At 43.6% G+C, this 25,613-nt stretch overlaps 1 protein-coding gene across 1 annotated transcript in view; it reads left to right on the top strand.

Annotated features, from left to right (window-relative positions):
- Positions 1 to 22,612: 22,612 nt before the first annotated feature.
- Positions 22,613 to 25,613, top strand: part of LOC126470870 (nascent polypeptide-associated complex subunit alpha, muscle-specific form-like) — a 314,837-nt gene continuing 311,836 nt past the window's right edge. Inside the window, exon 1 of the mRNA XM_050098886.1 lies at positions 22,613 to 23,081. Coding sequence (XP_049954843.1) covers positions 22,942 to 23,081 — 140 coding nt within the window. The 5' untranslated portion in view covers positions 22,613 to 22,941. The remainder of the gene's footprint in view (positions 23,082 to 25,613) is intronic.

Below are 25,613 nucleotides of genomic sequence, written 5' to 3'. Positions count from 1 at the left end.
GCAAATTGCAAAACGATTAAGAAATGATATCCGTATGGTGTGAAACTTGGCAATCGACGGTAAATAACGAAAAGTGGGAGGTCATCCACATCAGTGCTAAAAGGACTCCGTTAAACTTCGATTACACCTTAAATCAGTCAAATCTAAAGGCTGTAAATTCAACTAAATAGCTAGGAATTACAATTACGAATAACTTAAATTGGAAGAAACACACAGAAATGTCGTGGGGAAGGCAAACCAAAGACTACGTTTTATTCGCAGGCCACTTAGAAGATGTAATGTACCTATTAAAGAGACTGCCTACACTACGCTTGTCCGTCCTCATGTAGAATACGCTGTGGGATCCTTACCAGGTAGAATTGACGGAGTACATCGAAAAATTTCAAAGAAGGCCAGCACGTTTTGTATTATCGCGAAATAGGGGAGAGAGTGTCACTGAAATGATACAGGATTTAGAATGGACATCATTGAAACAAAGGCGTTTTTCGTTGCGGCGGAATCTTCTCACGAAATTCCAATCAGCAAATTCCTCCTCCGAATGCGAAAATATTTTGTTGACACCGACCTACATAGGGAGAAACGATCACCATCATAAAATAAGGGAAATCAGAGCTCGTACGGAAATACACTCCTGGAAATTGAAATAAGAACACCGTGAATTCATTGTCCCAGGAAGGGGAAACTTTATTGACACATTCCTGGGGTCAGATACATCACATGATCACACTGACAGAACCACAGGCACATAGACACAGGCAACAGAGCATGCACAATGTCGGCACTAGTACAGTGTATATCCACCTTTCGCAGCAATGCAAGCTGCTATTCTCCCATGGAAACGATCGTAGAGATGCTGGATGTAGTCCTGTGGAGCGGCTTGCCATGCCATTTCCACCTCGCGCCTCAGTTGGACCAGCGTTCGTGCTGGACGTGCAGACCGCGTGAGACGACGCTTCATCCAGTCCCAAACATGCTCAATGGGGGACAGATCCGGAGATCTTGCTGGCCAGGGTAGTTGACTTACACCTTCTAGAGCACGTTGGGTGGCACGGGATACATGCGGACGTGCATTGTCCTGTTGGAACAGCATGTTCCCTTGCCGGTCTAGGAATGATAGAACGATGGGTTCGATGACGGTTTGGATGTACCGTGCACTATTCAGTGTCCCCTCGACGATCACCACTGGTGTACGGCCAGTGTAGGAGATCGCTCCCCACACCATGATGCCGGGTGTTGGCCCTGTGTGCCTCGGTCGTATACAGTCCTGATTGTGGCGCTCACCTGCACGGCGCCAAACACGCATACGACCATCATTGGCACCAAGGCAGAAGCGACTTTCATCGCTGAAGACGACACGTCTCCATTCGTCCCTCCATTCACGCCTGTCGCGACACCACTGGAGGCGGGCTGCACGATGTTGGGGCGTGAGCGGAAGACGGCCTAACGGTGTGCGGGACCGTAGCCCAGCGCCGATACCCCAGGAGCAACAGTGTCCCTAATTTGCTGTGAAGTGGCGGTGCGGTCCCCTACGGCACTGCATAGGATCCTACGGTCTTGGCGTGCATCCGTGCGTCGCTGCGGTCCGGTCCCAGGTCGACGGGCACGTGCACCTTCCGCCGACCACTGGCGACAACATCGATGTACTGTGGAGACCTCACTCCCCACGTGTTGAGCAATTCGGCGGTACGTCCACCCGGCCTCCCGCATGCCCACTATACGCCCTCGCTCAAAGTCCGTCAACTGCACATACGGTTCACGTCCACGCTGTCGCGGCATGCTACCAGTGTTAAAGACTGCGATGGAGATCCGTATGCCACGGCAAACTGGCTGACACTGACGGCGGCGGTGCACAAATGCTGCGCAGCTAGCGCCATTCGACGGCCAACACCGCGGTTCCTGGTGTGTCCGCAGTGCCGTGCGTGTGATCATTGCTTGTACAGCCCTCTCGCAGTGTCCGGAGCAAGTATGGTGGGTCTGACACACCGGTGTCAATGTGTTCTTTTTTCCATTTCCAGGAGTGTAGCTGTTCCTTCTTTCCACGCGCTATACGAGATTGGAAAAGTAGAGAATTGTGAAGGTGTTTCGATGAACCATCTGCGAGGCACTTAAATGTGATTTGCAGAGTATCCATGTAGATGTAGATGCATTACTTATTTCATTCAGGATATGTATACTTCTGTGCATTTTGATGAATTTGCTATTTTTTATTGTATGCAGATAACGTTGTATCTTGACTTATTATGGCCTTTATATAAATTTCTGTCCGCCTCTTACATGTGATTTTAATTTCCATAGTTATACACAACTTTCTTGTTTTTTAATAGATGTTACGGATTTTTTTTTTTTAGAAATGGACTTTCAAATGTTGATACAGATTTTCTATGGAATAAATTGAATTTGACATCATCATCTCTTTCTGTATATACCTTATCCCATACTGCACCTTTCAACTTACTCTCAAACCATGTATCCTCTTCTCAGTAATGAGCCTCACTGCTTTGTATGAAGCTGCCCCAGCGCTGTAATATGCCATATTATTTATTTCCATTAATTGCGCACCATGATCAGATATCCAATTAGCTACTGGGTACACATTCATTGTTTCAGCCTGAGCACTGCCTATAAAATGTTATCAGTTAATCATACTGTCTTGCTGCAAACAGGCTGAAAAATTGACTACTGCAATTAGATTAAAAAACCCAAACGATAGTTGTTTTTCGTTTTTCCTGTTCGTATGTTTTAAGAAATCTACACTGAAATATCCACGAACTACCAATTGTTTCTTCTTGTCTGACGGGTAGCTCAAAAATGAGTCTAGATTTGTCATAAATAGCTGCAAGTTAGATCTGCAGACTGTTACATTATGACACAAGTATTGTGCCGAAACAACTCACAAGCACATGTTTCTAGGTTCTGGTCAACACAAAAATGATTTTTTCAATATTTTTGACTTTGTGTCGAACTATTACGAGTGAGTATGTTGCAGCTTCTCCTTTTTCCATGTTAAATCTACACGAAAATTATACTAGTGTATGGAAATGAGCGTTTGGCGTCATTGGCCGAGAGGCCCCTTACGGGGCAGGACCGGCCGCCTGGATGCAGTTCTTCTTACATTCGATGCCACATTGGGCGACCTGCGAGCCAGATGGGGATGAAATGATGATGAAGACAACACAACATCCAGTCCCTGAGCGGAGAAAATCCCCGACCCAGCCGGGAATCGAACCCGGGCCCTTATGACGGCAGTCCGTCACGCTGACCCTTTTTTTATCCGGACACGCTGAGCTACCGTGCCGGCGGCTATCGGGGCGGACATAGTCTATATTCCCTTATATTTTAACTTCTTCGTCCCTCTTTCACATGGTGTTCAGAGAGGCACAGGATATTCATCACATCAAAATTGTTATATCCTCTAGGCATACATGATGCTTATGTATCTTGTTTCTGAACCTTCTAATATTCCGATTAAACAAATTAATTTTATTCTTCTGGAACTGTTGTGTGCATTATGGTCCAATCCTGTTCTAATTTCTTTCAATACTCTATGTCCGTAATCTGTCCCTAACTTAAAAATTGTGCCTCTTTTACTCTAGTAATCACAGGGATTTTTCTCGTGTGCTTGTGGCTCTCCTTACACTTTCTACAAGATGTTGAGCTAATTTTTCCTTCCCCCTCATATTTATGTGTAAGCCATGATTAGTGCATCCCCATCTCCCAATTGCAGCAACAAGCAGGGCACAGATATGAGACTCTGTTTGAGTCAAAAGCTCTTTGCAAACGTGGCTAACAACCGTGTTAAGTCAGGGCTGGTCATGTCGCTGCAAAACCTCCACAAACCCCACACGAGTGTGTGCTGTTGCTGCTCGTATTTCCACCAGGTCACCTTTAATGCTATGCTCTAAGTTGCTTGCCACGTTGTTTCCTGCTCCTCCTGCTGTAGGTACCTGACCTTCGTAATCAAAATCTGCGCACAAAGTCTCTATGTTCTGTGTCATCTGGCTACACTTTGTACCACGTTTCACGATGCTTGTGACCTGATATTCTACGAGCACCTTATCCTGTAGCATTTGACCTACATCCAAACTGTGACTGCTGCCTACAATCAGGACTCTTTTCTTTCTACGTGACTTTTCTACCGACCTAGCATTAAAGTTGTTCGTACGAGACTGCTGCACTCTACTTTGCTCAAGAGCTGTTTGAGGCTCTTCCTCTATTATAGGTAACAAGTCAACCTGATCGTTAACCGTAACCGGAAGTGTGATTTTTTGAGGTTTTCTTCTTTTTCTTACTGTTCGTTGCCTTTTACCAGCTTCCGTTGTCTCTTTCCCGCTTCAACTTATCTAATTCAAAACATGCCATTCCTCATTCTGCCTGATGACCACAAATCTTTCTTTCCCGTTCCGCGATTTTCTTGTCTCGACTACGTAACTTACAGCTCCATAGAAAAGCCTCATATGACACTTTTTTGGTTTCTGCACTATATTCACCCCCCCAGCGAAACACCAGCCCACAGTACTGACATATTTCTTCCATACCAATTAACCTACGACAACGTCCACATTTGTCACACATGAAGCTACTCTTACAATAGACTAAAAAGTACCACAACACATTTAAACTGTAATAAACTAATAGTTAGTCCAAAACTTAGCTTTCGATTAGTTGTGTAGCAAACTTCCACGCGTCAGGTAGACGTAGAATAACACGTCAGATGTTCGTTCTACGAAGGTAGTTCAAGACACAAAGTGACGGAATTCTAAGAAGCACATATATTTTCTAACAAAAAATTTTAAACCGATGCTGTCAGGAAATTATTTGAAGCACTGTAATGAATCCCAAACGACATGTAATGATTAGACGGTGGGCAGACGTCAATACTAGCTTGTGAGCACGCCACCGATCTTCACTGAACGTAGGTTTTAACTCACAGAAGACACGAGGCAAATGAAACTCTACTTAGTAAAATATGTGTAACAACAGTATTAAACAGACCCTATCCGGAAATAATGGAGAGCACTGCAGTGTATCAAAAACTGCAAAACAATGTGCTAGGGCAGACATTCGGGACACACATTCGGGCTTGGACGTTGGAGTACAACTATTCGCACAAGGATATTCATTGTGGAGATTTGGCAGTGAAATCTGGAGCTGGATGGACTCAGACGAGTACACACGCAACCAGCAGATACGAATGAGCCCTCGAGTTACCCCACTACGGTTCGATGCCGACCACCGCTGCTTACGGTAAAAACACATTGCAGCAACAGCATGACAGTGACGGAAAGGGGCGATAACTTGTTAACTTTTATAGAAGCAGCGTACCCTCTATCAGTTGCTCTGCCCCACTAGTATGCTTGTCTTCACTTTCTGTTATCCTCACGCCTTGCAAATCACTGAATACTTATCATCTAACACTGGGATTTAATAACAATGACAATGAATCATATTAACTAAATTGCTTCTCCCATTCGTCTCAGTACCTTGCCAACAATTAGTTGTTGTCACCAGCGTGAGGATTACCTGTCCGCTAGTTAAATCGAAACTGTAAGCAATGAATGATTAATCCAAAAATGGTTCAAATGGCTCTGAGCACTATGCGACTTAACTTCTGAGGTCATCAGTCGACTAGAACTTAGAACTTATTAAACCTAACTAACCTAAGGACATCACACACATCCATGCCCGAGGCAGGATTCTAACCTGCGACCGCAGCGGTCGCTCAGCTCCAGACTGTAGCGCCTAGAACCGCACGGCCACTCCTGCCGGCAATGATTAATCCATTCAATATTTAATGCGTCAATTGTGGAATGAATTATAAATGTTTTTTACTCAGTGATTTGCATCTCGTAGTTAAGTAATCACACGGCAGGAATAATGGAAAGTTAATGAAGACCCACTGAGGATACAGTGCTCAGGTCGTCGTGACTGGTCGCTTTTTATTACATTCCGTTGTGTAATTTAACTAATCAGCAATGGCTCCTGAGGAGTGGTTTGTTTCCATAGCTGTATCGGTCAGCTCAGTCAGGTGTAAAACCAGAGGACTAACGGGTTTTTGAATTATAAATAAAATGTAGCAAGGTAATAGGCATATTCCGTTGAGCGACTGCTGTTTCAAATGTTACAGCATTTCTCTGTCGCACTCCAATAACCGTAAGACAGTTCATCCTGCTATTCTTTCTATGCTTCGAACGTTCTCTGTTAGACTAAGCTGGTATAAATGCGACAGGCATCAAGGGTATTCCAGTATATAATATGTCTGGTTTTTATTAAAAAAGATTGCATAGTTCCCGGTGTTGCCCGGGTATGTATTCATTCCAATCTTCTATTAGTATATCTACTCCTCACCCTGTTGTGGGTTGGCAGGAGAGCCAACACCGGGTATGAGAGGAAGCCGAAAGGCACGCGTTTTAGCTCACGCAGGCTGGCGTGAGTTCTGGAAAAGGACAAGGAAATTAGACTTTAGAAAAACGGACGTAGCTGGTGGAATACTTAACTTTAATCCATTAATGATGAGCGTCTCTCTTGATGGTACATGATTACAGTATCAATATTAACTGGTACTGGCGCTTTGCTAGGTCGTAGCAAATGACGTAGCTGAAGGCTATGCTAACTATCGTCTCGGCAAATGAGAGCGTTTTTTGTCAGTGAACCATCGCTAGCAAAGTCGGTTGTACAACTGGGGCGAGTGCTAGGAAGTCTCTCTAGACCTGCCCTGTGGCGGCGCTCGGTCTGCAATCACTGATAGTGGCGACACACGGGTCCGACGTATTCTAACGGACCGCGGCCGATTTAAAGGCTACCACATAGCAAGTGTGGTGTCTGGCGGTGACACCACACCCCCCTCTCTCCATACGTTTCCTCCTTCACCCCCTCTCTGTCCATCTCCTCAACCCTCTCTCCTTGTCCAACACCTCCACCTCCCCACCCTCTCTTCACCTCCTCCTGCCCCTCTCTTTGTTCATCTCCTCCTGTCTCTATTTCTGTCTATCTGCTCCTCCGCCCTCAGTCCATCTGTTCCTTCCCCCTTTGTCCATCTGCTGTCCCCTCCTCCCTTGTAATTATATCTCTTCCACCCACTTCTCTCTGTCAGTCGCCTCCTCCCTCTCTGTCTACTCATCACTTCTTCTTTCCTTTCTCTGTCCATCTCCAGCTCTCCCCTCACTATCTCCATCTCCTCCTCTTTCCTTTCTCTGTCCATTTGCTCCTCTCTCTCTGTTCATCTCCTCATCCCCCTTCTCTCTGCGAATCTCACCCTCCTCTTGTCTCTATCCACTCCTACTCATTCCTTTCTCTGTCCATCTCCTCTGATCCCCTCTTTCTATCCATTCTGCCTCTCCCTTTCTTTGTCCATCTCCTCCTATCCCCTTTCTGCGCCCATCTCCCTCTTCCCCTTCTCCCTCTTTCTTCCAGATAGCAACTAATATGTGTACCAAATTTGGTTGAAATAGTACCATAGGTTTAGGATGAGCTCTTTATTCGTGACCTTGCTTGCGTACACACATGTCGAATGTATTTCACATACATTTAAATAAATTTCATACTTATTTGTGCACATATTTCACTTGTATCTGTAGTCAATTTCACCCTGTTATTTCATTTTCAAGCAGTTCAGTGTTTATGACATCGTATTACCTGAACTACATGCTGTACAATAATATAATTTTGCAGGAACGTGCAGTCATATATGTGGCTACTGCTTGGGAAATGTGTTATTAATAAAGTTAGTAGTAAAAAACTAATAAATTTAAACGTCATTCATGATGCTACGGATTTTTACGCAATTCAGTGTTTACGACGTCATATCTCCTGAACGATATTTCTGTAGATACATTTAGTGGTATGTGTGAATACCATCTGCAAAATGTGTTGCGAATATAGTTAGTAATAAAGAAGTAAAAAATTAAAACGTCACGCTTGATGCGACTGATGTTGAGGCAGTTATTGCATGGACAAAAAAATATAGTAAATAAAAGACGTTTTTGGTTTCATCATTTTGTGGGAGTTGTCAGCGAAAAAAATGTTTCTTAAAGGTTTGAAATTATGAGTAAAGTTGTGTTACAGGACAGTAAGTGCTCTCATTCTCAAACACTGGATGAATCATGTATGGGTGTTTGCACGCCAAGGGTTACACTACTTTTACACCCCCACAATCACCCCTTTGAAAGGGTGGTTCTTACCTCCACAGCGATTCTTTCCAGGCAGTAAGTGAAATGTGTACCGAGTTTGGCTTAAATCGATTCATCCTGTGATTTAGGAAACATACATTTATAAGAAGTGTAGATTCCGTTAGTCACTATGCTCCCAATGAGACGAAGCTTGCCACGCGAGATGTCTACAACTGATTCTAACATGGTCATACTATTATTGCATAACACAGCAGAGTCAAATTCTGGCTCATTAATCATGAAGTCATAAACTTCCACTTCCTTCGATTTATAAATCGGTCAGGTTCACTTTTCTGTAAAAGCTGGTCTCAGTTATCAGTCTTTGCACCAGTATGATATCTTGTCAAACTGTATATGGATACTAGTTCAGTTTTTTTCGTTTTAAATAACTGCAACATATAAAAAAAATCTTTATTTTCATGAACTGCTATCATCCAGCCTCTTAACATATACCATGGGGAGTAATGTTCCAGTGATATTTTGCTGGGGCAAACTCGTAATTTCGTTTGGATCTGGACTCTCATTCGGCAGGACGAGTTTCAAATCCCATCTGGCCATCCAGATCTCGATTTCCTGTGGTTTACCTAAAGCACTTGGGCCAAATGCCATGTCTTTGAAACTGACGTGTGCGAGTTTCTTCCCTAACCTTCGCCGATTCAAACGTATGCTCTGTTTCTAATTGTCTCGTCGTCGACAGGGCGTTAACCTTTAATCTTGCTTCATTTCTTTGTTTACGGTCTGACTTGTGTTGAAGCTAACGGTCAAAGATGGTGTTTATTAGAATTCTAAATCCAACAGAACATCTTAACTGGATTAACAGTTTAATAATCTTCGTTTAGAGTAGTGTTTATAGGTGTAAAATTACCATTCGCTACCGTAGACAATCGTAAGTAAGGGTAGACTACGGTAATTTTCCTAGTAGCATTGGTCACTTAAGATTGTAACCGCGTTATCTGCACATTAGGTGTGTTGGATAGCTATCAGCCGTTGTCTCATTTCGATTCCTTTGTTTGCGTATGAGGTCACAGTCTTATTAGATTCCCCTAGAAACCGAAAGTGGTGAACCATCTATAAACTGAGTGGGGATATATAGTGGGCCAAGTAACCCACGGATCATTTTTGTTCTACATAGTTATCTTCCGGTCTGTTATTCGAAAATAAACAGTATTTATAGCAAAACTTAAAAGTCATTGTTGTTTAATTCAGGTTTTATTCGAAAATTGTTGGTGCATGACGTGAAATAGAGGGATGGTGCAGTAAAAATTTTAAAAAAATGAGGATTTATTATATGGTGTCAGAAAACGCAATTTCGTCAACAAAAAAAAAAAAAAAAGAAAAAAGGAAAGAAAACGCAAGACAAAAACATATTAAAGATCACTTCAGTAACTTTCCGAGCTCATATGAAACATGTTTCTGTTATTGCTAAATAAATTTCGCACTTATCAATAATAACAGTAAAATGTTGCCTTTGATCACGATGAAGAACGAGTCTGTAATGAGTACAAAAAAATGGTTCAAATGGTTCTGAGCACTATGGGACTTAACATCTGAGGTCATCAGTCCCCTAGAAATTATAACTGCTTAAACCTAACTAATCTAAGGACATCACACACATCCATGCCCGAGACAGGATTCGAACCTGCGACCGTAGCGGTGGCACGGTTCCAGGCTGAAGCCCCTAGAACCTCTCGGCCACAAAGACCGGCAATGAGTGCAAAATGACCACATTAATTGTATAGAATTTTTTGTGTTTGTGCATGTAAACTGTACTCGTATCAAAATTAATTGCTTTGTTTATATAAAAGCGCAGAAGTTACGCGAGAAGCTAATTTTTATTACTTATAAAATGCACTTTACATTGCGTAAGAATATAAAACACACAATGGACTAACTCTGAAAGATGTGCAATTTTATGTGCAGAACAATCAAATAAAAAAAGAGAAGTCGTCGGCTCCCAGTTCCTCTCTCACACATTCATTTCTGTTTCTTTCCCTACCAATGCTACCAATAGTATTGGTAATTCTACCATTTACTGCTTCATTTGTGTACTGTACAAAAACTACCGAATCGCAGTTTTGTCAAAGCGCAACTTTATGGCGTTGAATCAAAGGCTTTCCGAAAGTCTGAGACCACTTAAACCAGCTATTTGCCTGTGCCCCAGGCATTCAGAATTTATGTACGAAGAGCACAAGTTAGTTTTCTAATGATCGGTGTTTTCAGGAAGCATGCTGCTTCTCGTGACGAAACCTGGCCAAATTGTACGTCCCTCTAGCAGTGCAGAACTTACATCAATACCGGAGAAGTGGTGTGTACGCAACTGTCTGTTCACGCCGCCTGAGGCTTCCCACGGTTTACCTAGGTCACTACAGGGGAATGCCAAGGGGACGAGTGCTGGCAGATGTCCCAAACATTGTCTAATCTGAGCTGTGAGCGGCCTGGCGATACTCGAGCAGCAGTGAAAATAAAGTGAAAGATAGCTCCGTTTCGTGACCTACGATGGGGGCAGTAGTGCCCCGAAACTGCACAGACTGTCAACCGGCATCCCTGCCGTCTGTAACGCTGCTGTTCCTAATGATTTTCCGGTACTCGTTCGCTGTCGGAGCGGCCGGAGTGAGGCGCAGAAAAACTCGCCCGCTATCTGCGTGTGCGTGCCCGGCAGGTAAACGGCGCCCCTGGCCGCTGCGGTGGGCTGGTGCAGCGACCCGCCGCTTCTCGTCGTCACCCGATCCCGCCACAGCCGCAGCCGCTTCCACTGACTCACTGCTTCGCGGTTTTCCGAAAATAACTTCACACTCGCGAAACGCGCCGGCAGGAAAAAAGCCGGCGCCGTAAAATATTGCACTACAGCTGGACAGCGCACCTCGTGACGCTCTTCCTCGTGTGGCCGCCCTCTCCGCCTCGACAGTAAAAACTGTTGCGCCATCTGCCTTCTTTGCCTTTCCTCCCGATACGCAGCACAGAACGTTTAGAGACAGACAGCTCGCCAGACTAGCTGCACTCGGCATCCTCCGCATTCGGTGCTCGCAGTTCACTGCAGCTCAAGTACGGAGACGTGTGCGATTTGGTTCAAATGGTTCTGAGCACTATGGGACTTAACATCTTAGGTCATCAGTCCCCTAGAACTTAGAACTACTTAAACCTAACTAGCCTAAGGACATCACACATATCCATGCCCGAGGCAGGATTCGAACCTGCGACCGTAGCGGTCTCGCGGTTCCAAACTGACGCGCCTAGAACCGCTCGGCCACACTGGCCGGCGTGTGCGATTTGCAATATATCTGTAACACTGAATGAAAAACTCCATCTGGATCACCATATTTTATTAATGATGACGGGTTTCCGTCTGACTAGCACATAACCTTCAGACATGAGTTGGGAAAAGAAAGAAAGAGGCGCAAAAATGTACTGATTATTTATGTGTAACACTGTAAATAAAACCTACAATTGTACTACGAATAACATTAAAACGTCACGAACTTATCTGTATTACCGTGCGGCTAACTCGGTCCTAGTTAAGAGGCTGCCTATCTAACGGCCTCCAGAGGCAACAAAAATTTTATTTTCTATGATTCGTACACTTACTGACCGAATTTCAAAATTAAAATGGTATCATAATCTACTCGTAAAGAGCTATAATATTATGTTAGAGGTTTAACAATAAGTCAAGCATTACAGTTAGAAGCTGTGTATATGTCGCGAGTCTGTGTAGCTCTCCGCGCGCAAATTGCCCAGGCTATAGTCATCCGGTATTTGAGAATGAGAGCTGTTGGCGGTTTGCAAAGAAATTTAAACACGATTTCAAAGCTTTACGAAACTTTTCCTAGCTGAACAACACCCACACCCGTCACACGCACACAACCACACAAGAAAGCCGGCCGGTGTGACCGAGCCGGCCGGTCGGAGTGGCCGTGCGGTTCTAGGCGCTACAGTTTGCAACCGCGTGACCGCTACGGTCGCAGGTTCGAATCCTGCCTCGGGTATGGATGTGAGTGATGTCCTTAGGTTAGTTAGGTTTAAGTAGTTCTAAGTTCTAGGGGACTGATGACCACAGCAGTTGAGTCCCATAGTGCTCAGAGCAATTTTGTGACCGAGCGGTTCTAGGCGCTTTAGTCCGGAACCACGCTGCTGCTACGGTCGCAGGTTCGGGCATGGATGTTTGTGATGTCCTTAGGTTAGTTAGGTTTAAGTAGTTCTAAGTCTAGGAGACTGATAACCTCAGATGTTAAGACCCATTTTGCTTGGAGCCATTTGAACCATTTTGAACCATACACAAAATTACTATTACAAAAGGAAAAAAGTTTGTCGCTTACTACATTTTCGCTGTTCGTGCAGTAAACCTACAGCATCAGGCATGGCCTATCAATTTATTTCTTCCTTACTACTAACTCTGTTCGCAACACGTTTTGCAGAGAGTATCCACATATACCAATGAATATACCCAAAAAAGTGCACAGTGGTAAAAATAACAACTACACCTATATCATACTCCGCCAGACACCTAATGGTGTGTGGCGGAGGGTACTTTCTGTTGCAAATTGCTTTACTGTTGATACTGATCATAATAGGAAACGAAACAAAACTGAATTTGTTCTGTCAGGTACAGTCGTAAGAAACAAAACGAATGAAGATAAACACATTTCCACTTGATAAGCACACAGACACACAAACACATACACATACACACACACACACACACACACACACACACACACACACACACACATACATACATACATACACACACAACGAAACCTTACCAAATGTTCCACTACAGACACTATAGTTTCTTCTCACTTTTATCTTGCACAACACTTTGTTTATCAACCAACTGGCCCTTCTCGTAAACTGGAGACTTTTTGAATGCGGTTAGGCATACTCCTTAGTGAATTGTCCACTTAAGCCCGTAGATATTGAATCATTCCTCCACAGCTACCTCTTTCGCACCCTGTAAGGTCTCTGAAGGAACAGGACGATTACAAACCTCTCGTTTTATCAGGCCCATGCATTCTTAACGCAGTTGTCATCTGGAGAGTGTGGAGGCCATTCCATCCGACTGATTCTAGCTCCTGTAGAAAATTGTTCTCTCGAGCGTGACGATGACAGCGGGCATTGTCGCCTATCTGAGTGAAACCCACTCCGATATATTCCATACACGAATATCAGTATTGTCAGGGTGGAGAGGTCTGGCTGTTTGTTAAGGGTTTCGGCTTGTTGTTATACTCGGATATCTGTCCTGCATACCTGTAAATTTTCTTCCGGGACCACTTCTGCGACGATCCTCAACTGATACTGTGGCTAGGAACTTGTTCCAAATTGTAGAGACATCACTTTGACTCACAACGAGATTCGATGTGACGTCCACCCGTGTCACTCGCTGCTCCATTAGAGTGACTACACGGTGCCTCTGATCGTACGTAATTGTTATGCGAACCATCATGAAGCAACAAAACTCTTAGATGCTTCCCATCGAGAGTACGGCTGAGCTAAATCCCATCTTATCATTTCCAATTCGAGCTTAGAATTTGACAGGAATTAAGCACAGAAATTCTTCCCGCCCTTCCTCTTACTCGGAGACTATCGATGTATGCCATTGTGGTTGTGCTTAAAATTCACACCACACACGCACACGCACACAACACAGTCTCACACGCACACACACACACACACACACACACACACACACACACACACACACACACAATCACTCACGCACAATTGCTATGTACCCACCTTAGCTGGGTGTGATTTCCTTTTGAAAGCTAGACACCGTGTTGCCTCTGCCCTCTAAAGTCAATGCAAGTATTGCACCTGAGCTGCCATGTTCACAAAAGTGGGTAATTATTTCTATATTTAAAGTAAGTAATTATTTTTAGATTTCAAAGCTTATATACTCCAGAAACATATAACATTTTGTGTGTGCAGTTCGGGTCCGAGCCATAGATTTTTCGTGAAAACGTTGGGACAAAATCATAACAAGTGCTTCGTATTAATAGGTAATTTAATTACCAGTCTCTTTAATACGCTGGTTACACAGAGCAGTAGAATGGTTACAGAACAGATAAATAACAAGTTTTAACTGTCACTGGCCGCTATATGCTCAATCGGCCAGCTACGTAATGGCTCTGCGCCGTTTGCTTATTTCCTTTTCGACGTTGCAGTATCTCTCGTATGCGCTTGGCTCTGGACTTTTTAGGAGTTTTAGATTCCTTTAGACAGAAGCTTCCCTCTGACTTGCGTTCTCTATAATTCTGAGCATACTGGCGAGGCATATGAGACGGCATCTTTCATTATTTCGTAGTTTTTAATTTAACACTGATTTCCAGTTTCGGTCCTAGCAGTGCTCCGCAAGTTCTTCACAATGACATATGAATCAATGTCCTAGCTAAGCGTGTTTCCACGCTATAGCAATGTGCAACTTTCGACGATGCTAATTCATAACAATTACGCGCATCTGCCTACATTTACTGCACGATATACACGTAGAGACGTGATCTATCACCGAGCGAGGTGGCGCAGTGGTTAGCACACTGGACTCGCATTCGGGAGGACGACGGTTCAATCCCGTCTCCGGCCCTCCTGATTTAGGTTTTCCGTGATTTCCCTAAATCGCTTCAGGCAAATGCCGGGATGGTTCCTGTGAAAGGGCACGGCCGATTTTCTTCCCCATCCTTTCCTCACCCGAGCTTGCGCTCCGTCTCTAATGAACTCGTTGTCGACGGGACGTTAAACACTAACCACCACCACCACGTGATCTATCCGTTGTGGGCTCACCCAATGCTCACGCATTATTCATGTCGCACGTATTACCGATTCTAAACTGACGATATTTTGTCACACAAGAAAGTTCGAACGACGAGCGAATATAGGTTTTCACGCCAAAAGAAAAAAAAATGTTCAAATGTGTGTGAATTCCTATGGGACCAAACTATTGAGGTCATCTATCCCTAGACTTACACGCTATTTAAACTGATTTATCCTAGAAACAGCACACACACCCATGCACGAGGGAGGACTCGACCCTCCGGCGGGAGGGGCCGCGCAATCCGTGACAGGGCGCCTCAAACCACGCGGCCAGTCCGTCGCCAAAAGGGAAGAAAACAAACATAACTCTGTACAACGGAACACAGCAGTTTTCTGTTAAAACAATATCACAATCTTAGATCTTAAGAACGAAACACATGTGCTGGAAGATACAACAGAAACCATTTTTCTGCATACATAATATGCTAACTTCTGGTCTCTGCCGCGGGGGATAACTTCAAATGGGTCAAATGGCCCTGAGCACTATGGGACTTAACAGCTTACGTCATGAGTCCCCTAGAACTTAGAACAACTTAAACCTCACTAACCTAAGGACATCACACACACCCATGCCCGAGGCAGGATTCGAACCTGCGACCGTAGCGGTTGCGCGGTTCCAGACTGAAGTGCCTAGAACCGCTCGGCCACTCCGGCCGGCGCGGGGTAACTGCGCGGTCTAGGGGTCCTTGCGATGGTTCGCCCGGTTCCTCTGTTTTTGGCACTCGAAAACCGCTATAATTATACATGTGTTTACTCTCTACGATGACTGTCAATCTATTCACAGTATCGATACATTTTGTACTCATGACATCGTGTAGCACATTTCCACCGGAAATAATTAATCGCCTACCGGTAATAGACTTATGTTTATCTGAGAAGCCTGTATAAATTACCAAGCGTTGGACATGAAGATTGTGACACCTTCAGTATTTGTAGAAGTCGCTGAGTTTCCTGTTTTAGTGTCGATTAGTGCCATGCCGGCCGGTTTAGGATGTTCATTACTGAGAAGACGCGGTAATTTTCGATTCTTAACTACGAGCCGGCGTTTTACTACCGTCACTAGACAATTCCATCATGAAATCGTTACTGTAAGAAACCCATCGGACAGTACTCGGCGACACAACTACGAAAGCAACCATTTCTCTCACAGTGTGACCTCTGATATGTTCTTATGACACTGCGTGACAAAGTTACGCAAGGGGAACGAGGCAGGCACTGCGCTGGATCATCTCAGTAGATACACGTAATATTAAGCTATTTTCTATAAACGTTTCCCTCCTGTCCAACTCCTCCCTTAAATCTGCAGGAGTCCGAATTTACTCTTAGCTTTGATGCATGAGGTGCCTCGTTTCCTGTTCGATGCCCTCTTAAAACAATGAAAGGGATTGTCTGTTGCCTCTATTTTAAGACTTTCTTGTGTATAACAGTAACAGGAAACGGGTCACTGATAGACATACAGGAAAAAATAGCCACGCAGGAATCTACACTGTCTGGAATGTATTCAGTACGTCTAAAATACCGGAAGATTCAATTCATTATTTTTTTCTGTTAGCATTGTACAAGCCAGGCGAAAATGGAGGTAAGTACTAACATAATACCTCGAAATAGTCAGTTCACAATACAGGTACCGTAGTAAGAAATCATATCAGAGTCAGACTATGTTGTAGCTGAGGCAGTACGGAGCAGTTATTAACAAAATAGTTTAATTTGTTTCCAAGATACTGTCGGAACCAGAGTTAAACGTTCAAGAAATGTTGTCTACGGTACAATCAGTTTGTATCCACATAATAAATTTCTGTTAAGGACGTTAGCAAAAGCAATGAAACTGTTTCCTGAAAGGGTGCGGTGTATTTGGAGTAACACATTGCACTCACTTTTACGAGAAGGGGTTCAAGCTCCAATTCGGCTATCCAAGTGTAAGTCTTCCATGGTATCGCCCAGACACTTCAGATGAATGCTGGTACCGTTCCATTTAATAGGATATAGCTGATTTACTTCCCTACAGTTGTCAAAATTTGTTGAGGCTTCATACCTCGTGACCTCGAAATCACCTGGACGGAAGGAAGACTCTAAGGTTCCTTCTTAACACGAACGCATTTGCAGGGACTGTTGTGTTGCACAGCACACTGATTATGAAGACACCATATTCGCGTCCGGTAGACGGATTATTATGTTTGAGAAAAGACTTGGGTCATCAACTAGGATAAAGAGAACTAACAGGTGACTTGTACCGACACTTTCAATTCAGAAATTATCCCCATGTACTTCTAGAATACCTGTTAGCTTAGCAGCAACTGCCCGGAGATTGTTCATCTGTCACTCGTCGAAATTTTGCATTACATCAGTGTTGCTGTTTGCCTGGTATTCCGAGGCTTATGCATCAGTTTCACACAGAAGAATGTCTGCATTCGCTCATCATTTTCCATGCATTTGTTTGTGCGAACTGCAATACCGAGATGGATACGTCCCCAATTGTGATAATTCGATATTGTCTGTAGCCGCCACACGCTGCTACTATTAGAGCATTGAAATTTTCAGGTATGTTACCAAAAAGACATCACTATGACCCAGGGGAATCTCTCCCCATGTTCAGTTACACAAAGTATCTACAGTGATTTGTTAAGGAGTTTACCGAACATGTTTACGACCAACTAAATCGCAGCGTTTTCGTACTGAAACTTGACACGTGAAATTGTACCGGTGTTTCTCGGGCTCTAAAATATCCACTGTACTGCAATTCTTTCCAGATTACCTTTAACGCATGGCAGTTGGAATCGCGTGTCGTATCCAGTGGCGACCATAAACAGTAGCATTTGATGTTTTCATTGTTGTGGCGCTCAACGGTGCAAGCTGGCTCATTGTGGTCGTCATATCGGTCTCTAATATGTAGGTGAACATCGGTAATGACAGATCGAAGCAGAAATCACCCATAAACGTTACATTTTGCCACTCTGCTCTCCAGAGATGGGATTCAAGTTCCCGTTGCGGTCTAGAGCGAATAATAGGTCAACATTATGGTGTGAGTGCTCTCAGTCTAACCTGCAACAAATGTGTCCAACTGTCGACGTAGACAGGTGCACACCAGTTAGTCTCACGTTATGGAAGGGATTGTTTGGTACGTTGCGACCGTTTAGGTGAGACGGCCGTCATATCAATGGTGATCACGTCCGGTCGCCCAGTACCCACTCTTCGCTGCGTATCAGCCGCTTCTATCCATTGTTTCCTTACGCATGTCACTATCGTGGTAGCACCATGACCCGTATTAGCCGAAATTTCACCATAAACCTATATACCGGGGTCCGACTAAAGCCTTCTAGACACAAGGCCTACGCACAGCGGCCATATTGGCACGTGACGTCACAAACTGTTGGCCATCTTATCTTCAGTCGGCAGTCCTGTTGGCGTGTACGTTGTGTTGAAAGTGTGTGACACTTGAAAGTGATATATATTTCATACAGTATTCGTCTACATTTCTTCGAAGTATGGGATACAAGTGCTGCGTTTCCTTTTGCCAGGGAAATTATAAATCCCAAAAAGGCATGAAAGTGCACATGTTTCGATTTCCAAAATGTGTGAAGTTGAGAAATCGCTGGATTGCAGCTATTCCCAGACAGGAATTTGTGTCTACGCATCATTCAAGGGTAAGTAAATGACAAAAAATTTATTGCGTGTTATTTGTTTCCATTGGATCACATTTGCCAATTGTTTTTAAAAGCAGTTATATATCATGTACCAGTATCATTTGTTTCTTAATTCTGGACCATTGCTGCGAGGTTAATACGAAGTTGGCTATGAAATGTCTCTCATATTTGCAGCTATTGTCACACAGTATAGTTATATTAATTAGTGTGACTCGAAAATGTTTAGTATTCCTTATCATTCCTACCAGGTTATTGAGTTTCCAGTAACTTTATTTGGAAGAGCTGCAGAATGATTTTGTTCAGTTTTACATATACAGCTATTCTGAAATAATTTCAATTTGAGTTAAGTACCTTAGAAAATTGCTTTAATGAATTCAGTGTTCGACAGATTAAGCAGTATAGAAAGCAGAATTTAGAGGTAAGTGCATTACGATTAAATTAACAGCACTCTGTGACACGAATTTTAATGAAGGATATAGGAGAAACAGTCTTTTCATGTTTAAGGTTCTAAAGTTCTGGGGAAACAGGGAAATAAAATATTTCTTACGGTTTTTTGATTTATTAAACATTATGTTAAACATTATGTTTCATGTGAGGTCAGCAAATTTTGAAGTGGACAGGAAAATTAACGAAAATAACCAGGGAAACAAATTCTTAAATTTGTGGGAGCTCCAGCTGCTTTATTTAAAACCGAAAACGTCTGCTTGTTGTTGCACATTGCCGATTTTTTACTGCAAGAAAGCGTAGGTCCTGAGGTAAAAGACAGAATTTAAAATTACAGTTTCTATTCAAGCCTAGAGACGCGTACTTAAGGCAAGTCGTCAAAATAATTTTACATCTTGAAATAATATAGGTCAGTTTTGTTCAGTTACTTTACGCAATGAGCCGGCCGAAGTGGCCGTGCGGTTAAAGGCGCTGCAGTCTGGAACCGCAAGACCGCTACGGTCGCAGGTTCGAATCCTGCCTCGGGCATGGATGTTTGTGCTGTCCTTAGGTTAGTTAGGTTTAACTAGTTCTAAGTTCTAGGGGACTAATGACCGCAGCAGTTGAGTCCCATAGTGCTCAGAGCCATTTGAACCATTTTTTACGCAATGATATAAATTTCCATACTTTCATTACAAGGACATGTAGAAGACGAAAGCACGAGAATACCTATGCAGTTTCAGCACTAAAACACGTGAAGTTCGTATAGCTGCAGAGTGCTTAACAGGAGCGTTCCGATACAGACCCGGCCATCAGTATGTGACGTCACAAGTGAGCGCGCAGGCCTGTAGTCTAGGTGGTGTTGGTTCGACCTGTTTGATCAGTTCGAACTCAAAAAAATTGTTCAAATGGCTCTGAGAACTATGGGACTTAACTTCTGAGGTCATCAGTCCCCTAGAACTTAGAACTACTTAAACCTAGCTGGCCTAAGGACATGACACGCATCCATGCCCGAGGCAGGCAGTTCGAACTCACTCATACGTTAATATTGACTAATATTGCGTGCACTGGCACGTCATTATATATCATTTAATGGTTCATCATTAGCCGAGGTTGACGTGACGCTGATCTTTCTAGTTCCACAAGTGAACGCAGTGCAAGAGTTACATACATGCCATTTCTATACACTCTTACTCACTTATTGCTGCAACTCTATTCTACACAACCATTAAATTTGAATAATCTTTTCTCGATGTAGTAATTTTCGCATGGTCTATAGAATTTGATTATAGCTTAATACACCTCCGAACTCTACTGTTAAGATGTTGCAGTTGTCTGGTGATGAAACAGTGTTCAAACCCGCCTTTAACCGCCTTGATTTAGATTTTCCGTTACTACTTCACATCAGCTGAAGGAAAGAATGAATTTTAACGTCCTGTCTATGACCTGATCGTTAGAGATGGTGCACAAACTCGAATTAGGGAACAATCCGGGCATGTACCTTAAATGATCTATGGATCAATCCAGATATACTTTATCTGTGGAGATAAAGTATATCTCGATTGTCGAACAGGATTTGAGTCGCAGTCCTCCCTAGTATGAGTTCAGTGTTTTACCACTGAGCGAGCTCGCTCGGTGATCACAGTTGAGGCAAATGGTGCGTGCTTCCCCAAATTAGACCACATTCGATGTCCTTCCTTGTACTGTCCACTTACAAAACTGTCTGGTAAAATGCTGTATACTGCGTTCCTCACAAAAACTGGAAGACCAATTCCGCTCTAAAATAGAACTGCAACGAACAATCTAGTGGAACAGATGACGTAAAGTGTTTCTGTATATGATGACTGTTTTATAGTGCAACACAGGGAGTCTGTCACGCCAATATAAAGATTTCTTTAAATTGTAATAAATATTTTTTTATGATGTCTCGTAGTCTCACTACAGACAAGAATACGTGAGCATACATTTTTTATCTCCTGTCAAATATTAGAGCAATTTTACAAATATGGAGCAATTTTACAAATATAGGCTATGGACGAATAGTGGCGCTTACTTACGAACTTGTTTTCAGTATGTGACTGTACTCTACAGGTACGAAACCGAAGTTAGATATTCATATTTGTGACACAGTCATTTACGAAAAAGCTGGTGTATTTCATAAGCCGGCCGTGGTGGCCGAGCGGTTCTAAGCGCTACAGTCTGGAACCGCGCGACCGCTACTGTCGCAGGTTCGAATCCTGCCTCGGGCATGGGTGTGTGTGTTGTCCTTAGGTTAGTTAGGTTTAAGTAGTTCTAAGTTCTAGGGGACTGATGACCTCAGAAGTTGAGTCCCATAGTGCTGAGAGCCATTTGAACCATTTTTTGTATTTCATAAATAATATACGCTGTGATGTACTTCCTGCTAGGTGTGTAGGGTGACCCTTCCATAGCCAATGGCGTTTTTTGATGGTGGTCATTTGCAATGTTTATTGATTCAAGAGATTCTTTAGGTTTCTGATAATACGACTGTTCTGGTATGCCTCATCTCGTTCTTTTTCTTTCTCGCATCGAGTAATTGACGTGCTCTTTAGGTATGTGTGCAGCATTTGGTTATGTATCTTCACTATGGATGCTCCAAGTTCTGTGGGGCGGTATGTAATAACAGTGGAGAGTGCTTTGAGAACTGTTGTAAAACAAAACTTGCACTCGACATAAAAGTTTTCTTGGTATGGTACAGCGTCATAATGTATAAAAGTACTGCTGGTGGAGAAAAACCAACGTTTCGGCCATGGTTGCAGCGGTTTTCTTCTGGGTCTAATGCACTGTCTCCAGACCCCGTAATACAAAATGAACAGAGAGATTACTACTCATTTGCGCTACCTGCCCACTTGTTTGGGGTTCTTATAACAAATGCAACAGGTATATGCAATTTTGTGCTGCTTATGGGAAGTCAGCGTCGTAGAATTGCTCTCTGGTTCTAACTCGTACAAGGATGATTTTTTTTTCGTTTCTGTTTATTTTATCTGCGAAGACGAAGACACCTAAGACACCTAATTTTAACTCACGTTTAGTCTGAACAATGTCAGAGTCATACTCGATCCAGTAGTGTGACAATGCGATGAAATAATTACGTTCTGTATTACGGAGGCCTCTGAACCAGTGTAGTTTTCGAACGTTTCCGTTGTCGACAACTGATTCCAAGGAGCTCTGTTTCCTCGCAGATTTTCTCTTTGCTAATTTGTGTTACATAGAAATAAATATTAGACGCATGTGACTGACAGAATGCGGAATATATTAAGGATAATTTAACAGGTATTTTATGCGTAGCCGTGAAATGTCCGATGCTACAGCAAATCCATTATACCTCTGACGTGAGGTAAACGCAGGGGTAGAAGCGTGCGTTTGATGCTCATGCGTAAAGGTGGAGGGGGGGGAGGGGGGGGGAGTGGTGGGCACACGTCGGGAGCGTTGGTGGGGGGCGGGGGAGGCGGCGTCAGTGGCAGCAGGCAGTGCGTGGACGAGGGTGGGGAGCACTTACGCGTGGAGTTGGCAACGTAGCGTGTTGGTGTCACAAGGTGGGGATCCTTACGGAGGAAGGCGCGGGGTCCTTGGGTACCTCCCGGCCACCTGTCAGTCGGTGGCCGGTCGCGAGCTCGACAACAACCCGCTCGCGTCCATCCCAGGGGGAACGCAGAGTCAGAGCACGCACCGCTTTGTGCTGTCAGCGAGACGGTTACGGCGAAGCAGCTGGCAGCGACCGCCGCTGTCCGGTAGCTCTGCCAGGGTTCGCCGGCATTGCGCTCCGCCGCGCGCAACGCCGCTGGCGACCGATCTGCTGCGGGGACAGCAGTCATTGCTCGTGTGCGTGCAGCCGTGTCAGTGTGAGCAGGTGATTAGTGGCTAGCGATGGGCGGCGTGACGTGATTGCTGGAATGTCGTCGCCGTGCTACAGAGGCCCGCCCAGACCTGGCAACGCTGCCGCGCCTCAGCCGCCGGTCTCAGCGGCCGCCGCCACTGCCGTGCGTAGCTCGCCCACGGAGCTAAGAGATGGCACCACCCGTATCCCGGCCAGGTGAGTCAGCGACGGTCATTTGTTGTGTCGCGTCTGCGCGCAGGAATTAAATCATAGTTGGCAGAGTTGCGTTGTTCGGGCTACTTCGGTACTGTCGCTTATGGCATTGTCACCACGTGACAGCATTCCACCTTTCCAGAGATGCTGAGAGAGACTTTCCTGCAGCAGCAACTTTGTTTTGTACATTCGACAACGCGAGAGCAACAAACTATGCGGTTATATCATTAATTTACAGGAGTTAAATCTTTTAATCCAGTCTCAGAGAAATCTTGTTTTATTTAACGAAGTAAATTACTTATTTAACCAAAGAGCTGGGCGGAAGAGATGTCTTTCTCTGAATTTACCGAGGCTGTATTGCCCGCCCCCTCCCCCCCCCCCCCCCAAAAAAAGAGAGCTATCTGCTGTAATGTAATAATTCACCGTTTGATTATATGGAAATAATGCTACTTTATTTCCATTTGAAAGAGCGTAATGATCAATCAAGGTTATACTCGAAACATCAGAAACATTTCCACGTTGTGTCAATATCACATTCCATGATCTGCACAGAAAATGGTTTTGATTCTAAATGACATAAACTACGTGCATATACAGCAAGGAGAACCCAATCGCCACGTTCGAATTCAGGTCCAGTTAACAGGATTTAAGTATTCAAAATCACACCAAGCAAAAGCCGTTGATTTAATCGAGAACGGCACGGTCTATTATTTGTGTCGTAAAACTAATCTTAAATGGAAAGCAAAAATTAAAAATAACTAAACAAATGAATTAAACTGGACTAAACACACTATAATTAATTATAATATTTCAAGCTTGCATACTAGTTTATTTTAGATGCGTATTTAAATTACAAAATTTTCATCTGAGGGCCGGTAACTCTCTGTATTTTAAGAATGTAATTATTATATAGATTTATAAAAATACACTACAGATAATTTCTTTGTACTCGAACGAATATACTACCGAAAACCTTCCGGCACTATAATTCTAATCAATTACAGCTTACTAATATAAAATTATGAGCAATTATATGCGATTTTTTCTCAGTTTAATTACCTAAACAAACATACATTTAACAAGAGGAAAAATTTTCGACAGTCAAAAGAGAGCACAGCAATCAGTGATAACTGCTTTAAACCGTATGCCGATGCGGATTGTACAAGTCCTGACAGAGCGGAAGAGAAAGACAAAGCGTAAAACACTGATAATCCCCCTAGCGCTCCACATACACACCTGAAAGGCCTCGTTAATACTGGGAATACTACCGTTGAGGTTAGTCTAAGTTCGACATATTTTACTTCTGGGAAGAATAGCACTACACGCGATCGATTTAATATACACGCTAGTACCATAAGTCTCGGAATCGGCCTTAATGACCAAATAGGAGGCATATTCAAGAAGGTATGTGAAGTTTGATAGTTCCAGGAAAGAAGAAGTTTGTTGGTTTTGTCAATACCCTACAGTGTTGTTGTTGCATTCCGACATTCGTTTGATAGAGCTCTACACGATAGTCTATCTTGTACAAGCCTTTTCATCTACGTGTAACTATTGCAGCGTACATCCACTTGAACCTGCCTACTGTAGCCGAACCGCGGTCTGTACCACAATACCGCTACGGCTTAGTATTAGACAGAATCACTCGAACCCTATAACGAGGCGTCGCAGCTTTTTACTATAATACTTTTCCGACTATCTGACGAGGGGACATCGTTTTCCAGGACCGCTGTTTGCACCAGTAAAGCACAGACATATTGCCGCTTACGCAGGTGTTCTTTCAGACTACCGAACAGGTGATAATCTCAAGGTCAAATATCCAGCCAATCGGCCGCCTGTTCCCGTATCTTTCATCGAACGCTCTGGAGCGATCCGTGTGGGGCTTTGCATAGTTGCGAATGAGAACAATGTCTGATTTTAGTTTCCTGTGGCTCGTGTTTTCCATGGCTCTGCGCAATGACATAGTATTTGGCTATACGGACAGCTACGGATGCATGACTGTTTCCTTCATCAAAGTGGTGCAGACTGTGGCCATCCAGTTACTTCATAATGAAAAATTTGTATCATAAAGAAACTGAAACAGTGACTTATAATTCAGATACATGCTTACGGAGACTCTCTCTCTCTCTCTCTCTCTCTCTCTCTCTCTCTCTCTCATACACACACACACACTCACACCCACCCACCTACCGACCCACAAACACACACACACACACACACACACACACACACACACACATCTACTAATCGAGTGTAATTTCAGAAAAAAATTGAGATGAACGTAAAGTACGAAAAGCAGAATACTGCAGTATGGTGGTACAAAGCTAGAATGAACAAGCATATTTTGAAGTGCGTACTCAGTAATTCACAGAACAAAAGTAAGTCTCGACACATTGCTTGTAGAAAGTAGCACCGATATAATTCATTCGACACCACGGCAGTCGAAAGAGGTAACACCAGAATCGACGAATTCCCATAGCTTTTCTTGTGCAACCTATCGTTATCGATACCAGATGAGACTCAGAGAAAGGATAGAAG

Source organism: Schistocerca serialis, chromosome 3, assembly GCF_023864345.2.
Source record: "Schistocerca serialis cubense isolate TAMUIC-IGC-003099 chromosome 3, iqSchSeri2.2, whole genome shotgun sequence".
Classification (NCBI taxonomy): Eukaryota; Metazoa; Arthropoda; class Insecta; order Orthoptera; family Acrididae; genus Schistocerca; species Schistocerca serialis.
This window is presented reverse-complemented; position numbering and strand designations above follow the sequence as displayed.